General features: G+C 48.1%; 8 protein-coding genes across 8 annotated transcripts; 6 read left to right on the top strand and 2 right to left on the bottom strand.

Moving 5' to 3' along the window:
- Positions 1-504: 504 nt before the first annotated feature.
- N7510_010501 (short-chain dehydrogenase) lies at positions 505-1,684 on the top strand (the record flags this gene model as incomplete). The annotated part of the gene is made up of 2 exons (XM_056982426.1): positions 505-636; positions 827-1,684. 2 exons carry the CDS (start codon positions 505-507, stop codon positions 1,682-1,684), a joined length of 990 nt encoding a protein of 329 aa, XP_056830262.1.
- Positions 1,685-1,785: 101 nt separating this feature from the next.
- Positions 1,786-2,583, top strand: N7510_010502 (short-chain dehydrogenase; the record flags this gene model as incomplete). Its single annotated transcript, XM_056982427.1, has 1 exon — positions 1,786-2,583. The coding sequence occupies one exon, from the start codon at positions 1,786-1,788 to the stop codon at positions 2,581-2,583; it is 798 nt and encodes a 265-aa protein (XP_056830263.1).
- Positions 2,584-4,690: 2,107 nt separating this feature from the next.
- On the top strand, positions 4,691-6,554 carry N7510_010503 (MFS transporter; the record flags this gene model as incomplete). The annotated part of the gene is made up of 2 exons (XM_056982428.1): positions 4,691-5,053; positions 5,103-6,554. 2 exons carry the CDS (start codon positions 4,691-4,693, stop codon positions 6,552-6,554), a joined length of 1,815 nt encoding a protein of 604 aa, XP_056830264.1.
- A 428-nt stretch (positions 6,555-6,982) lies between these two features.
- Positions 6,983-7,447, top strand: N7510_010504 (uncharacterized protein; the record flags this gene model as incomplete). The annotated part of the gene is made up of 2 exons (XM_056982429.1): positions 6,983-7,028; positions 7,101-7,447. 2 exons carry the CDS (start codon positions 6,983-6,985, stop codon positions 7,445-7,447), a joined length of 393 nt encoding a protein of 130 aa, XP_056830265.1.
- A 2,272-nt stretch (positions 7,448-9,719) lies between these two features.
- Positions 9,720-10,974, bottom strand: N7510_010505 (uncharacterized protein; the record flags this gene model as incomplete). The annotated part of the gene is made up of 3 exons (XM_056982430.1): positions 9,720-10,373; positions 10,424-10,743; positions 10,797-10,974. 3 exons carry the CDS (start codon positions 10,972-10,974, stop codon positions 9,720-9,722), a joined length of 1,152 nt encoding a protein of 383 aa, XP_056830266.1.
- A 1,830-nt stretch (positions 10,975-12,804) lies between these two features.
- On the top strand, positions 12,805-13,029 carry N7510_010506 (uncharacterized protein; the record flags this gene model as incomplete). Its single annotated transcript, XM_056982431.1, has 1 exon — positions 12,805-13,029. One exon carries the CDS (start codon positions 12,805-12,807, stop codon positions 13,027-13,029), a length of 225 nt encoding a protein of 74 aa, XP_056830267.1.
- A 1,120-nt stretch (positions 13,030-14,149) lies between these two features.
- On the bottom strand, positions 14,150-14,374 carry N7510_010507 (uncharacterized protein; the record flags this gene model as incomplete). The annotated part of the gene is made up of 1 exon (XM_056982432.1): positions 14,150-14,374. The coding sequence occupies one exon, from the start codon at positions 14,372-14,374 to the stop codon at positions 14,150-14,152; it is 225 nt and encodes a 74-aa protein (XP_056830268.1).
- Positions 14,375-14,967: 593 nt separating this feature from the next.
- Positions 14,968-17,148, top strand: N7510_010508 (uncharacterized protein; the record flags this gene model as incomplete). The annotated part of the gene is made up of 6 exons (XM_056982433.1): positions 14,968-15,186; positions 15,235-15,346; positions 15,427-15,879; positions 15,941-16,349; positions 16,411-16,811; positions 16,865-17,148. The coding sequence occupies 6 exons, from the start codon at positions 14,968-14,970 to the stop codon at positions 17,146-17,148; spliced, it is 1,878 nt and encodes a 625-aa protein (XP_056830269.1).
- Between the last annotated feature and the right edge of the window lie 165 nt (positions 17,149-17,313).

The following is a 17,313-nucleotide window of genomic DNA, read 5'->3' on the forward strand; positions in this document are numbered from 1 at the left end:
GGGTTTAGCAGAGAAAATCAGATGTTTTTCAATGTATATATATGTATCAACGCCCACGAAATTCCGCGTAATCTCACGTGACCCCCACGATATGCCACATATCTGACCGCACCTGGCCATTTGACCCCTACCGAGGCGAGATATCATGAACCCAGATTGATGCTACGAAATCTTGGCAGTAATCCTGAAGCCAGGGATGCCTCGTACGGGCCATGACAGTACCTTACCTTCCCGGCCCCCCTTCAATGATAGGCACAATCTCCAATGGAAATGTAGAGGCAGTAGGGCGGTAGAAGAGGACTCGATAGGGCGGTAGGGACTTAGCTGCTTGGTTGGAATTCCGCATCGCATTCCCTTCCCTTCCTCCTCGTCCTTCTCCTCCCTCTTCCTCTTCTTATCACGCGTCTCATCATCATCATCATCATCATCATCATCATCATCATCATCAGGGGAGACGGACGGAGAGCAAGAGAGAATACCGTCTCCTCCCCGCGCCTAATCAACATGGCTTTACCCTCATCTTCTACTCCCTCCTCTCCTCCACCCCCAGCATCAGCCACCGTCCCTCCTACCTCTAAGATACAGACCCAGGAGCTAGCACAGATTGAGCTCCAGGACCGGTTGAACCTCCATAGCGTCAAGGCTCTCCAATATATACGAAGCCAGCGGCCTAAAAATACATCAAGGGCTTATATCAACAAGCATCAGGAATGGCAGGTAAAGGGACTACCTTCTTCTTCCTAGCTTATACGAGAAGCTAAGGGATATACTACTACAGAGATTCTGCAAAAATCAAGGCTTCCCAGACGGTGAACTCGTTATAGAGAAAAAACTCGTCTACTTTCTTGATACGGAGGTCCTCAACCGGCCCCTTCGGTCCTCTCAATATAAGAAAGATCGTATACGACCAGATGGATCAAAGGTGGAACAAACGCTAGGAAGCAACTCTATCACGCAATATATCAATGCTATTGTGGACCTCCGGAAGTTCCAAAAAAGCATTGGTACAAATAACTTCCCAAACCCCCGCGGATATGCCGTTTCGGCCTTAATAGCCGGCCGACTACATAAGGAAAGTGAGCGAAAGCGCGAGCAGTATCTTGACCGAGCCGCGGGCACCCTACAGTATGGATATTCTAAGGACAAAATCAAGGACTTCGTACGATACTGCTGGCAAGGATGGAGGACAAAAGACCTCAAGCACCGAAAGCCTCAGGCTCAGCAGTCCTATCTTCGGACAGCTGTGGATTTCCTTTTTAGTCACAATATGCTCCTTCGCGGAGAATCGCGCCGGCAGCTCCAATTTCCTGACCTATTCACTGTCTCTTTGCCTAACGAAGGACCGACCCCTTGTTGGCCAATGATCATGATCATGAATAATGGGAAGACTAATCAGTTTGGTCGCTTACAATATATGGGGGTAATGCGCCATCAGGATCCACTCCTTTGCACTATGAGCCAGGCGGCTTTCTACCTCTTCTATCGCTGGCAGATAGTAGGAGAGCCTCTACCTCAGTTTCGGAGCCGACCACAGTGGTATAATTTCCACTTCTTCAAGGGCGCAGATCGAGAGAAGCCAATCTCGTACGAGATCCAGCTAAAATGGGCTAATGAGGTCTATGAGGCAATCAATCTCTCTACCGATAAGAAGACACATGCTGGGGGTCTAAACAAGCTGAGCTAGAAGGCGTGGAAGAGAACCAGATCCGCCGTGCGGGTCAATGAAATCAGGATGCCTTAACAAACTGCTATTTGACCCATCTCCCGCGAAAATTCCTTCGTTCAATGGCTGGTTTCCAGCCTGAGGCAATAGGGAACTACTATCTTCCTCGAGCAAAGATTCAACCTCCCGATTCCCTCGTACGGGCTCTTTGGCCATGGATCGATCAATGGCTTGCCTGGTTTAATTCCAACGACCCTACAAATGAGCCGCCTCCGAGTGAGGCTACCGGCCCAGAAGATCGGGATGATATGGCAGCCCAAGGATTCTTACAGCTGCTTAATCAACTACGGATAATCCTCCTCCAGGACTCAGTTCTTCTTCAGGCACAATTTCCTCAACATTCAATGTGGGACGACCCTATTTTTGCACGAGAGGACTATACTACGTTTGCAGAGCAGATACGGCAGTCCCTTCTTTGTACGGAGACCCCTCAGGAGATTCAGCTCCGGCAGACCCTTCCTATTATCGCCGATAGTCTTATTGTCCTCCAGAAGGACATACATCAGGCGGTTGATCTCCACGGCTATCAGGCTCATGAACAGCTTAGGAAGATTGCTCACCAACTTCAGGATCTCCTTTCTGGTCAAGTCACCTTTGCCGTACGGGCCATAGACACCTCTACTATTGGAGCACGGACGCCAGACTCATTTTCCCCGTCTTCTCAGCTAGCAGCATGTCTATCTGAGGCATCGGCTATACAGCCTCCTCTTGCTCCTACTCCTTCAGAAGAGCAGCAGCTGTCTTCTCCGTCGCCCTGTCGATCTCTCTACTCCCTCTCTCGTACGATCCAGACTGTGCCAGAGGTCTGGAGAGAGTGGACATGTGGGTTAGGGGCAAATCCATCTGTCCAGTCATTATAGAGATCATACGGTGCAACCTGGCGGCCGTCCTCTCGCGAGAGGGTCATGTTCTGTAGGCGAAAGGTCATCATCGATGAGATATATGCTAGACATGGTAAGGGACAGTCTCTGGATGCGGCTGTTGAGGAGCTCGAGCTTGTACGCTGCAGAGGCAAGCTTTCACTTTACCAGCTATCTCAGCTACTCTCTCAAAAGCTCGCTAGCTAGTTAATTGATTCTGATTTTCTGCCGGCAGAAGGGGGGGACCGTAGGAATTTCAAGATGCCCCCCTTACTAGGTGAATACAGGAATCTGACCCCCATTCCATGGGTCATGTATTGAGGGCTTGGCGGTTTCGCCATAATAACGCGCGAAATTACGCCGCAAATCTGACCCCCATATATCCTCTATGGACATCTAGAACAACTCGTCCAGCAACCCCGATCTGTTATTTTATTCACATTAGACAGGCAATTCGCGACCATAATTCCTACCAAAGGCCACATAATTGGCAATAAGTCGACGGATACGCAACAACACGTTCAGGTCGGCGATGTGGCTCAGCTCGCGACCCACTGATAAGATGATAAGGCGATGATCTCGTTCTGGATGGGTTATGATCTCGTTCTGGATGGGTTATCGTCTCCCGACTAGCGGAATTTGATTCAACAGCTTCCTCATGACAACTTAGAGCTAGAATCAGCTGCATAAGGATCAGAGGTCCGGGCGTACCTTGCCCAGCACCGTTCTGCCGCAGGTTGTTCCCTCCCAATTCGGCTCTGTGACTCGTCCGTCTGCTGCCAAGACACTTTCCGTGGTGTTGGTGTCCCTGTAACACCTGCATGGCTTCCACAACGCCCGCATTCATGTGAACGAGCTCACATTCTAGCAGACTCGCCAATAATCGGCCGCCTTCAAGTTCTTCTTGGCCATCCCCTACTTAAATTCGGGCCACGATTACCTGGAACTCGATTGTGAAAGAGACATCCATTAGAACAGAACTGCGATTATGCACTGCCAAGCAATGACTCCGAGCTATACAGAGCACAGCATATTGTGTAACTGGACCTGATGCTGGCATGCGTATCATGCATGTGTACTATGCAGGCTAGGGGACCACGTTTAAACTTGGAAAATTCAATTCATAAACAAACACGATTTATGATTCATGAGCTCTTTACCAATCGATCATATTTGCTGCTGTGCAAAACCGGCAATCATAACCCGAGATGCCGACTGATGGTGCTAATCGCTGACCCGTGTTGCAGACCTATGACAGATTCCCGACGGATCTAGCGTCTGCGGTGTGATTTGGTTATGCGGCCGTATAGCCACTGGGCTACTTTAGACGGTCCGTGGTGGATCAAAAAGACTTTCGCCCATTGGTTTGTTGCAAGTCACGATCAGCACTTTACTATACATTTTCTCTCTATTTTATTCTTCCCCTTTTTTTTTGGTGTTCGTGACCTCCAGTCTTGGACTAGTAAGAACTGTTAAGAATTGGACTCTCATCGGCCCTTTCCTATTTTGTACTAGTCGATTATTGGTTAGTTAGCACCTAAATTGTTGGGTATACCTAGGTTGATTTGAATCAGAAATTTATCCATTCGTGAATGGAAAGTCCATTACGGGACATCGTACGCTCTAGATTTTGACAATAACTTTAACATGCCGTCAGACCCGAGCCGATAACGAACAAATTTTATTTTGGCCGGCTTCGTTGATGAAAGCCGCATAAGTAGTAGTAGCTTCCTATTTATTCCGATTACTATGTAAAATATACCGCACAACCTCGGTCAGATTGCTCCGAAATTTATACGGCAATCCCTAGATATGCGATTGTTGACCGTAGGTCGGCACTCGTGGGGCTCCACCTCTTATCCTCGCTGGCGTGCATAATCCCCTTTTTATCTTTATTCCTAACTCTGAACGTAGAACCGGGATTGAATTCTCAGAACCGGGAAAAAAGATCCCCAGTATAATAGAACGCAATTCCCGATGCTTGAGCTTCTTGTGTGCAACTGCTGTTGCTTGAATCCGGCATCGAATTCTTATCCCCGGAAAGGGTCACTTTATTCTCACTCCCATATATTCCAATTATCCAACTAGCTTGCGATACCTGCCCACCATGACGGGTATAGAGGATGTGCCCGACAAGATCGAACCGTCCAATCCGACCACAGTCTCTTACTGGAGATCTGTCATCGACCAAGGCGTCGTCACCCAGGAAATCATCGACTACGCATACCCTGGCTTAGGAACAGAAGACGAGCCGTACGCGATTTCATGGATCCCCGAGGACCCTGGCAATCCAATGAACTTCTGCTCTGTCAAGAAATGGTCCATTACCATGCTGGTGGCCCTTGCGACATTTGCCGTGTCTCTCATCTCCTCGGCGTACACGGGCGGAGTGCAAGAGATTAAAGAACAGTTCCGTGTCGGCAACGAGATAGCGACGCTAGGTATTTCGCTTTTCGTTCTAGGTTTCGCGGTATGTTTTGCTTTGACCCATGAAATATATTGAAACCGACAATCTCTAGATCGGACCGTTGGCTTGGGCTCCGCTGAGTGAACTGTTCGGCCGTCAGATCCTCTTCATCGCGACCTACTGTGCCCTCACTGCCTTTACGTGTGGCAGCGCTGGATCCCAGAATATTTGGACGCTCCTTGTCCTTCGTTTTCTTGCCGGTTCCTTCGGTTCCTCGCCCCTGACCAACGCTGGTGGCGTCATCGCAGATATGTTCCATGCCAAGCAGCGAGGTCTCGCTATGAGTATCTTCGCTGCTGCGCCATTCCTAGGTCCTGCTTTGGGCCCGCTCATCGGTGGGTTCCTAGGCATTAACACCAGCTGGAGATGGGTTATGGGTTTTCTTGGTGCCTTCTCGGGTGCTGTCTGGATCCTAGGTACATTGCTTATCCCCGAGACTTATGCACCGGTCCTACTGCGTCGACGCGCCGAGAGACTGTCCAAGATATCCGGCAAAGTTTATCGCAGCAAGCTTGAAATTGACCAAGAAAATATTTCCCTCCAGGAGGCTTTCAAGATTGCGCTGTCTCGTCCCTGGATTCTTTTGTTTCAGGAGCCGATTGTCTTCCTTCTGTCCTTGTACATGGCTATTATTTACGGTACCTTGTTCATGATGTTCGCTGCTTACCCGATTGTCTATCAGTTGGGTCGCGGCTGGAACCAAGGAATTGGGGGTTTGGCGTTTTTGGGAATCCTGATTGGCATGACTATTGCTGTGGTTTACACGCTTTTCGACAACAAGCGATACGTCAAGGTCCAAGACAAGCACGATGGATTCGCACCTCCCGAAACCCGCCTAGTGCCCTGCCTGATTGCCTCCATCACAATTCCCATCGGCTTGTTATGGTTCGCGTGGACTAACTATCCCTCAATTCACTGGATGGCTAGTATTGCAGCCGGCATTCCCTTCGGTTTTGGAATGGTTTTGGTCTACCTGAGCATCGTGAACTACCTCATCGACGCGTACACGATTTTCGCTGCATCAGTTCTAGCCGCCAACACAGTCCTCCGTTCGTTGTTCGGTTTCGCGTTCCCTATGTTCACCTCATACATGTACCACGACTTGGGTATCCACTGGGCATCTTCAGTCCCCGCATTCCTCGCACTCGGCTGTGTACCCTTCCCGTTCCTGTTCTACAAGTATGGCCCGGCCATTCGGCAACGCTGCAAGTTCGCTGCCCAGTCAGATGCATTCATGCACAAGATTCAGGAACAGGCGAACGCCACTGCCCCGTTGGATGATGAAACGGAACCGGAATTCGACCTCACCGAGGCGCCCGCTCCGCGTGCTTCCATGTCTGACAGCGCTAGCCAGTCCGATTCTAATGTGGAAGGGCTACCGTTCACCAAGCGCATCCGCAGCCATGCGTCCACGCGCACCGCTAACTCCTTGAATCTCCAGCCTACTTATGAGGGTAACCCGTACGACATTGACCGTGTCAACACCCGCGAGTCCTTCAAATAGGGCTGATGTTTACTGCTATGCCTGACCCATAATATCTCATACGGGGGTTCGGTACGATAACCATAGTATCTATCTCGATCTGAAAAAACACTTCTGGCATTGTCTTTGCATCATGTGGTATATGTTTTTGTGTGTTTTCATTTTGCCTGTTATATCCTAGGTAGCGCAAACTCGCTTGTACTGAGGAGATCTTTGCGTATAGACGCGGAATTGGTGTTGGTATCTGACCCAAGCAAATAGATTTACATTATGCTGTACCCACTTCGCGACGGAACTTCGCCGATAATAAGCCGGTCTATGCTTCCTGACTGTTCGAATTGCCTAAATGATTCGGCAAGGCAGTCCTAAGTGATTTTGGTTCAGTAGTACGCGGTGATGAAAAGAGAAACCATGATGCTTAACCCAATGTTTACAGATCCCCGGAAGTCATGTTGAAAACTAAGAGGAACTACCCTATTGATATGTGTAATGTCGGTGTAATGGTCTGTCTTGATTTTATTTGACATCTGTCTATGCCCATTAGCGTCACAAATCACATTCGATAAGTTTGGAATTTGTTTGAGGGCAAAGACATGTTCAATGGCAACGATCCAAATGGGAAAGGCTATTCAACCTTAACACACTCAGCTGAAGTTGTTCGGGTTTTAGGGCCCCCTCCATTGTCTTTACTTAAGCGTGGAATACAAAGTCATAAGTTTTTCACTAAAGATGGTATGCCCTGCTCCGTTAACTACACCGATCCCAACATGTATATTTGTGGCTTACGGGATTATCAAATAGGAGGAAAGGTGAGGTTGAGATATCAAAAAATCTCCCTAGAAAGCTCAGAAGATTTTCTCAGCGGACAACATAATGAGATGTTCTTAGAGTTCACGAGGGGAATGCTTCAATAGCGACCAGAAGATAGAAAAACAGCCAAGGAACTGCTACGAGAGCCGTGGCTCTGTGACCACTCAATCTAATCACTCCCGAACGGGGATCAGATCTGCTAGGATGTGACGGATATTCGCGGGGATAGTGCACCAAGACAGCTTTGAGTCGTGTTAAAGGACTTTATGCCTAGAGCTACCGCATAGTCATTTAGTCTTGTATCAGAGAATAGTTCAGTTCACGATAGTTTCAAACTATGCAATTTGACTTGTAATATATCTTTGTGCGCGCTTTTGCGCAGCCGCAGCTGGCATTACACGACTCTAGTTGATTTACCTGAACAATAGCGTGTTAGTTTTTCCTCTTTTTGTCAATCGCCAAGTAACTTCTCGCTTGAGTTCATCTCTCTCTACCGTTCAACATGGACTATCTATGCAACAACGCTGCAGTTGGATTGCACGAGTCTGAACGGGTTCATGTGCATCGTGTTGGATTTATCCCCGCTGTTCAACATTTGGCTATTCGCCAAGATCATATGCACCGTGTTGGATTATAATAGTAGTTTGGTAAGAATCGAAGGATCGTCTAAGTACATCACTCAGATTGGCCTCCGTGCAGTAATAATTATGGCAATCCAGTCCTTCATAACTTCTCCAGACTTACCGTACCTCTGCTTCATATATTGCTGCAATCTCACGAGAATATCTGTACCGTACGTTTGCCTCTGTTCTTCAGTCCAAATACGGGCCATAATAAGCTTCAAAGGGCCGTCAAGTACCGGCATCAGTTGCTGAACAGTCCCCATATCGATCTTTCTGGCAGTGGTCTTAATTTCAACGTCCTCGAGCCTACGTACCCGAAGTTGGTTTCGATCCAAGCCGGATTATCCCACTCTCCATTTCCCATCAGTTTCATGAAATGGGATGCGGATATCTGTGCGAGAGTGCTGGAAGCCGCGGCGAAAGCACCATTCACATCATCTAACCAACCGACTAATCACGCCAGAATAGGATGTTAGGCTTTTCAATCCGGCATGAGCATTATTTTCGAAACCTACGAGCTTTCCATGTCGTTATTGCAAGTGTTCCAGCTGGTTTCATCAGACGAACGGCTTCTTTGTTCCAATTAGCATAAATATTGAGAGGAAATAAATGTGCAGGTCAAGCGCATTTTCGTAACTTGGAAGTGCCATGAAAACTGGATTATTGAATTCGCCTGTGTAAGTCACTTGACGCACTATCAATTTAATTGTGGAACCAACCAAAGGATGCGAATATATGGCTATAAAATGCACTGGACAAGCTAGTTTTCTGTATGTCGGAAACAGCGGCTTCGGTGTTCTTCCAGCCAGCCGCATCAATCCGTGCTTGGAGTTGTGTGATCATAGAAGGCGAAATATCCATGCAAGTCAGGTGCCAGCTTGTCGTTGACCTTTCAGAGAGAGACTGATGTAGAGCAAGTGCGATGACGCCCGTACCACAGCCATGATCAAGGATTGCGAGAAAGTCTTCAGGACTCTCTGTAACCCGCGCCTGCCCAATAAGTCCTTTTGCGAAAGGCAACGTGATTTTCTCCACTGTGGAATAATTGTTGCTAGCATTTGAACTCTACCAGAAGCTTTCGGGGTTATCCGTTGTATGTGAAGACATGGCGTGGTCAATACGATTGTAGTTGCTATACTTGGTGGGTCGCAGGCAGGAGAAATCCAACAAAAGATGATGAATGGATTTAAAGCTTAATATATTTTACTGTCAGCAAAAGGGTGCCGCGTGGCGCAAGTGACTGCGGGGCTTTCTGTATTTAATGGCAATACAGCCTATCCTACCTTCCCGAAAGTTTATGTATCAGCGCGAGGAAAGCACAAGAGACTGATCATAATGCTGATCAGTATTTCGACTAATTTATATTCCCTTAAAGCGGACTGCAAAGATAATGGGTAGAAATGCTTTTCTGTACGTCGCGCCCTAGATATGATTATCGTGTAAAGCATCGATGGTGATCTAATAACAATTATCGGCAATTCGATCCGGGTACTCTCCAATGATCGCTTTCAAATATCAGATCAACGAAAAAACTGGCCTGTAAGGTCTTTGGGATACTTTTTTCGCGCGATCATAGGTTGTGTTAATACATAGTATATCGAAGGAATGCATCATCCAGTAGCACCCTCTCCTGAACTTCACCGAAGACTCCCTGATTTCTGTATGGTCGATTCATCGTTCGGTATCTAAGCATACAGTACATATCGCTATGACCCAATCGTCAAGTGATACATAATACGTTCAATTGGCGTGGTTAACTTTCGGAAATATTCAGTGCACTCACGTAAGCACAAAACACAATCCCTTCAATAAAACAGGGAGGGTGTTCATTGAGCATGACGAGCCCAGCAGCACTAAATTCCCCGCTTGGCTTGATTCCGGTGGTAGGATGCTGCTCGACAGAAATGGGCAAAATTCCGGACGGATGCTGGATGTTCACGATCTTGCTCTTGATGTCCACTGGATCAAGTATATTATGGACAAGTGTCCATCGAGCTCGACTACAGGCTGCAGTGCAGATGCCAACTGTCCCCGCCATGCTGGAGTGGCACCGGTTGTCTAGAAAGAGCCTTGACTGAAGGTATGCCCTGTCGTCCGTGGCAGGGGAAACTAATGCGATCATGGGTATCATGGGCGACTCCTCGTCCACTCTCTCCCAGTTTCTGCACATGCCCACTTTATATGCAACTTTTCCACGAAGCTGTTTCACATTCGCCAAAACTGTCTCGTTCTTGTCGATTTCGGCTGGAGACTCATGCCCCGATATTCCCAGATCCGCAGCTCTGGCAAAAACGACTATATTTCCAACGTCACAGACCGTGAATGGAACACATTTTCCGTTGATCTCAGTCTCGTCAATCCTATTACCAGTCGGAAATATTCCCTGCCCTAATGTTGCGCCGATTACCTGCACGTCAGAGTCAGCAGGATGAAAATGCCGAAACGAGTATGACAAACGCTAGTATAGTCCATGAGTATCGGAGCCCCAGTACCGGGACAACCTGCAATGGAGAAGTCTCCGCTCTCTAGCGTTCTTCCAGTGCTATCATCCACCGGTACATGAGAGATTAGGACCTTCTTGGTACCTGTGTTATAGATACGAACCTCCATTGTCTTGAGTTTCCCATCTAAGCTCAACCCGGGTCTAGATTCCTTCAGCAACCCTTCATTCACAGCAAATGGACCCACGGCAGCCGAGATATTTCCGCAGTTTCCTGCATATCCGGCCGTGGCTGTCTCGATCCCGACTTGTGCAAAAGTATAACCCACGTCCACGTCTGGTAGATCGGACGGCTTGATGATAGCTACCTTCGAGGTAACAATGTAGGACCCCCCATTCCATCAATCTGCATTGGGTCTGGAGATCCCATCATCCGCAGCAGGAATCGGTCACGTTGATCTCCTGGAGGTGGAATATCATCCTCATGGAAGAACAGCGCTTTACTGGTTCCGCCACGGACGTACGTGACTGGGATCGTTGGAGGTTCTGAGATGGGTTTGACTCGCATTTTGTGTGTTGATACAGTATAGGTCAGATTAGTATCTGGGATACCAGGCGTCTCTAGGATTGTCCGATGTCTGCTAGAGGAAAGGTCTGAGACACTCAAAGAAATCCTAACGAGTATTGTAGGATTTCGCACACCAGCGGCCTGAAGAGATCTCGCATTTTCCTTTACGAAATCGCTTATATTAGGCATTTCTGCGTCGGCGAACACCTAACAAAGCGGCCCGCCGCTATTGGTGTCCGGGCCGAAATCGGCCCGACGCAATGCGTTACATCTGTACCGAACCGTCAGTTATCCCAATATGAAAACTCGACCGCAAAGGCTTTACGAAACATCACTTATAGCCGAGGTCCGAGGTTTGCTCATAGATATTTATGCAGGCGAGCAGGGCCATAGCGATTGTGCTGTTTCTGTTGAATGTACTGTCTTGAAACAAGAAAGAACGACAGCTAATAATCATCAATAGCACATGCAGATGGGCTCCGAACCACAGTTCACAGCTGATCTAGAAACAGTTAAGTCATGAGATATCTCTTAGACGACATTGATTCGACCGAAATTTAATAGTCCGTCTCTACGACAGGAGGTTTTACGTTACGTCTGTGTGACAACTAAAAAGGACAAAAACAAACAAGTCGACTGCAACACGCACCAGCCTATCTCGCCATCAAACCAACAGGTTTCTGGCAATGAAAAGTGTCAATTCCAGCGATACTCCCTTTATCCATTCGTACAGCTAAGTGCACTAGATTTGAACCTCCTCGATATTGCAAACCTGGAGCATACGAAAGCGCTCTATATGCCTAGCCAGCCTCATTTGAATGAATTCATCCAGCAATACTTCTATTTTATTCATCCGTTCCTGCCAGTGATCGATGAGGGATGGTTCTGGAGAACTTACCTGGGCGAAGAGGAGCAGGGTTCTTCATTGTCTCTGTTCATCTTACAAGCTATGCTCTTTGCAGCTGCTGGGGTGTGTTGTTGTCGCTCTCCTACCCACCACTCCATATACTTATTCAAATTCAAGATCGTCGAGCAGGAGACTATCTCATCGTTAGGATTTTGTGATCACGTGGAAGCGCGAAATGCGTTCTATGGGCGTGCGAAGGTAATTCAATCATTCTTTGAATGGATAGGCCGCCAGAGCTGACCTTGGCAGTTGCTTTTCGACCACAGAGTGGAAGCTGATCCTTATTGCATCGCACAAGGCGCCCTCCTCCTGTCCCACCAGTACCAACTCACTGACCAACACATCAATAATATGTGGTTAGAACGAGCGATTGAAAACGCAAAGTTCTGCAGCAGCGTTCAATATGATTGTCGTAGTGCTAATGTCATATCTGATTCCCATAGAAAGAGGTTATGGCGGTCATGCATTATTCGCGATCGGATTCTGGCCCTCGTGGTCCGACAACCACTATTAATCACGCCTGATCAATTCAATCTTGACGAGTACGGTTTATGTCCGGTGGATTTTGAGTCGGGGACGAAAAGCTCGATGGTGTGTCCTTCAGATCACCAATCTATCCTGAGATTCTGGGGCACTGAGCTGTGCCATCTCGCCAAAATTATAACGCCTTTGTTAATGACCGTACAACAAATAAAGTCTCTGCAGCAGCCATACAAAGACCTGGACAGGCCTTTGAACTTGGTGCACGTGTGGCTGCGCATCCAGCTCCTTCAAGCTGACCTGGATGAATGGTTGTCTTCTTTGTCAAAGAGGGCTCCGGATCCACTAGAGTGTCCGCCAGGAGTGCTCAGGCAAGCAGTGACGATGCACAGGAACTTAATATGCATTTACTGGTAGTAAGCTCTTCCAACCTGTATGACTAGATGTGGAACACGATTGACGATGAAAACTTTAGCGCCAGTAAGATTGCCCTGTATAATACAATGGCAATGCTACTGCAATTACAGCGAAATAAGGAAGGAATTGTGCTGGAACAGAAACTACACCGTGTCAAGCGCAACCTGGAAATTTCATTTATCAATCTCCAAAGCTTAGTTCGGCAGTCTGCTCAGGCTGATGTTATGAGATATATGCCCAACAGTGTGTAAGTTCCCTGCGTCCAGATGTTCCCTATATCAGACTAATCTCAATTGCGTACACATATACAGTTCTGCCATCTTGTTTCTCCCAGCAATTTTTCTATGCGTAGACAGAATTCTACCATGTTCCCCAAATGAGGGACCCATGCGGATCAAAATCTATACCGAGTTTCTCGGTATTATTCGCTTGTTGCAATCTCGGTACGGCATCGCTATGGACGCTCTGCAAGTGACGATCCCTGTTCTGGAAAAACAACTCGAGGGCCTGATCTTCCTAAATAATCCTGTTCCGGCTAATAAATGGGCCGACCTGATTGTTCATTCCCCATACATTTATTTTAAGCTAACACGACTGCTGGATGAATTTTGCCGTTCGGGGTGGAACCTCGGAAGAGAAATGGAAAGAGATACGGTTTGGGAATCATTGACTCTTACCCTGTAACTAAACCATGACGAGAATCAAAGCATTTGTTCATTTCCCATGCCATCTATTCTAGCTGTGGCTACGTACTATAAATCCTTGAGAGAGTTTGACTCGCTGATTATATCAGAATCATACTCACCGATCATGGAGGGCAAAATGCCAGTCCATACCCGTCTGGATTAGACTCAATTCTCCTAGAACTCAACAAGGAAACAACTATTACCCTACGCAAATTCAGAAGCACGATTAGGGTAGTCTGGAGCGAACTGGCCGCACAGGAAATAAATGTTGTCGGATCCGACACCGTAGCAGTTTTTCTGCGGGAAGAAGTTCCGAGTGCCATTGGCGTTAGTAATGATTAGGTGGCTTATGTGAGCGACGTAGTAATATTCGCTCTCATAGCACTGCTGCCCTGATACAGTTTCATCTCGACCTACATAAAAGGAACATATTTCTTTCAGATAAGGATTTTAGTAGTTGAGGATTTCTCATGCCTTTTGACAGAGCGGGCACCCGTCAGAGGTCAGCAGACCGCGGAAGTCAGGAGTGTAGTCCGGGCTCTTCATATCGAGGCTGACAACATAACGGTTGCGATCTCCCGGCCTGCTGTGTGCTTTTATGTAGTGAGCGTTGAGGTGTCGCTGCGTGGAAAAGCGCGGTTGGCTTAGGCACCCAGCAGACATATGTCTTTCTTGGAGTGGCTCATTATCGCTTCAGGTGCTCTTTATGCTCGAAGGTCTTATTGCACTCAGGTGGATTGCCCCTGGAGTTACCATCTGCGTGGCAATTCTCATCGTCACTATCGTCACCGCTGCCAATCACTGGAAGAAATAAAGGCAGTTCGTCAAACTCAACGGGCGAGAAAGCACATGTGTATGACACAGGCCTGAATTGCAGTGTGGGATCTGAACCAGCCAGCATTTCGTGCATCCTTGGCGCTCGTCACTGTTCCGCCAGCTCAGCCAGACACGGGTTGGGCCAACGATATTGCCCCATGGTGGAGTTTTGTATCCATAATTTAATAATTACACAAGACTCCTCGTAACCAACATTAGCCATGATAAACCAACAAGAGCGCGTATTACTATACTAGTTGTACACACTAAATTTACACACTAAAAATGCTTACGCTGACGGTGAAGGGGATAGTGAGTACACATAGGAGAAGAAGGGGTCTAAATGCGTGTGCGATTGGCTAGTAGTGGTGATGAGCCCAAAGCAACTCCACTTTATGCTATCAGCTACCCTATCGCTGGAACCCTATTTCTTTCTTCACCTTCGTGGTTTCACACTTCACCACATGTAGCTGATGTAATAAGAGTACAAACATGCAATGATGCTCCATTCACAGCGTTACCAATCTATTTACTCTTCACGCCAGATTGGGGGATGCTGAGAGAAGTCCAGCTCTTGAAATATCGCCAGATGCCTTGATGATAAAAACCCTTTCATGCCGAAATTGTTGGTTTTCCCTTGTGAGCAAAACAATCTGCCAAACTTGGAAGTGCAACAGAATCGCAAAAATGGAACAGTCTCGTCTACGTCGGAATATCGAGCGCGCTACCTACGATATCCAGTCCATCAAGTCGGTATTCGACGACTGCTTCATTGCTCATGTGTCTTACGTCGACGATGGGCTACCGGCGTGCATGCCCATGATTGCCCTAGTCAGCAATGAAGAAGATCTTGAGGCCAACGGCCTTTCAAGAGACGGCGACGGTGGAAGGTCAAAGAAGACCACGGTATATTTGCACGGGCATCCTAGTACTAGATTAATGGAATTGGTACAGAAGGCGATTCAAGAGAGCGAAGAGGTAAATGGTACCATCGCAGTTGATTGCCATACAACAGAGGCCAACAAGCCCAAGGAGCAAGTGAAGGTGTGCATCACGGCCACAAAAGGTACGTCTGATAATTGTTTTTAGAAATTTTATTACCTCCATGCTCATCACACTTGGATCATCCGTGATAACTTTATACAGTGGACGGCTTGGTTCTCTCGTCCGCTCCGAATGGCCACAGCTTCAACTACCGCTCGGCGGTCATCCATGGGACATGCGCGCCGGTGCAAGACAAAGCAATCAAGAGAAACGTTATGCGCGCGGTTACGAACCACATCGTGGCCAACCGGTGGGAGGAGGTGAACCCAGTAGCCTCGTTACAGGTCAGCCTCGTGTACGTGATTAAGGTTACCATCGACAGAATGTCCGTCAAGAGCCGGATCGGGGTTCCTGGGATCCAGCCTCGAAATACGCGGCTTGATGGGCCGGACATTGAGCAGCAGCCGTGGACGGGCGTGATACCGATGTGGGAGCAACTTGGGAAACCGGTAGAGAGTGGACTGACGCCGGGCGCGGTGGTGTCGAAGAGCTTGAGGGAGTTTATCGAGAAGAGGAACGAGAAGCACAAGGCCTACTCAGAAACCGTCACCCGCTGTTATTGCGGAGTGCGGAAAGCCGCATGCTGTGGCGTCTGGTGAGGCGAACGAGGTATTAGCTCTGTTTGATCACAATCTGCAACTTCGCATCCCGGAAGAGCGAATTGAGGACGAGACACGCATCCAGACAACCCGTCATGTTCCTGTCGGAGTCGTCGCAGCTATTTGCGCATGGAACTTCCCTCTCGTGCTGTCTCTTGGAAAGATCTTGCCTGCCTTGTTGACCGGGTGTACCATCATCGTTAAGCCGTCACCGTTTACACCTTACTCGGCACTAAAGATGGTTGAGCAGGCACAGAAGATCTTCTCTCCTGGTGTTGTCCAGGTTGTTGGTGGCGATGACTCTATTGGTCCGGCGTTGGTCAACCATCCCAATGTCAACAAGATCACCTTCACAGGTTCCGGTGAAACTGGGAAAAAGATTATGGCCTCGGCGGCTGGGACATTGAAGCGTGTGACTCTTGAACTGTAAGGATTCACTTCTGAAAGACCCGCGAAGAGCTTTCTAACACACACCATCAATCTCCAGGGGAGGCAATGACCCGGCTATCATTTATCCTGATGTGGATATCGGGAAGACAGCACCGGAAGTCGTTCAAGGCTGCTTCGTCTTCTCCGGTCAAGTCTGTGTTGCCACGAAGAGAGTCTATGTACACGAGAGCATTTATAAGCCATTCCTGGAAGCGATGGTGGATGCAGCTTCTCGGATGGTGGTTGGCGAGGCGGGAAACCCCAGTACCACAATGGGTCCCATGCAGAACAAAATGCAGTACGAGAAGGTCAAGGAATTGGTTGCCGACAGCGAGGCCCAAGGCTACAAGTTTGCTCTTGCTCCCCAACACATGGCCTCTGGCAAGGGATTCTACCTCTCACCTAGTATCGTCGACAACCCACCTCCCACATCTCGAATCGTCCTTGAGGAGCAGTTTGGTACGTTTTCACCGCGGGGATTCGGTCGCATTTACTAATTTTGTTGGAATCAGGTCCAATTGTGCCAGTCCTTAAGTGGTCCGAGGAGTCGGATGTCATCGCCTGTGCGAACGGGACTACTTCCGGACTAGGAGCTTCTGTGTGGAGTGCTGATGTTGCTCGGGCAGAGCGAGTTGGCCGGTTGATGCAGGCCGGAAGCGTGTTTGTGAATTCCTGGGCGAAAACGACGCCACGAGCGATGCTATCGGGGCAAAAAGAGAGTGGACTTGGGGGTGAATGGGGTTCTACCGGGTTCCTTGGGTATTGTAACACTCAAGTCGTGCACGTCTTCAAATGATTTCGGTAATTAGATAGTTAGGTTCAATCAGTTGAATCGTTTTTTATTGGATGCTATGTACATCGTACCCCGTACCCCCACACTCCGATCCCGTCTATTGCCGGGTTCTCAACAATATCACCCCTAGACCAGATTTCCCCGGAGTGAAATTTCTTACCCTGTGAA

This window comes from Penicillium lagena (genome assembly GCF_028827675.1).
Source record: "Penicillium lagena strain IBT 129212 chromosome Unknown utg000007l_segment0_segment0, whole genome shotgun sequence".
Lineage (NCBI taxonomy): Eukaryota > Fungi > Ascomycota > Eurotiomycetes > Eurotiales > Aspergillaceae > Penicillium > Penicillium lagena.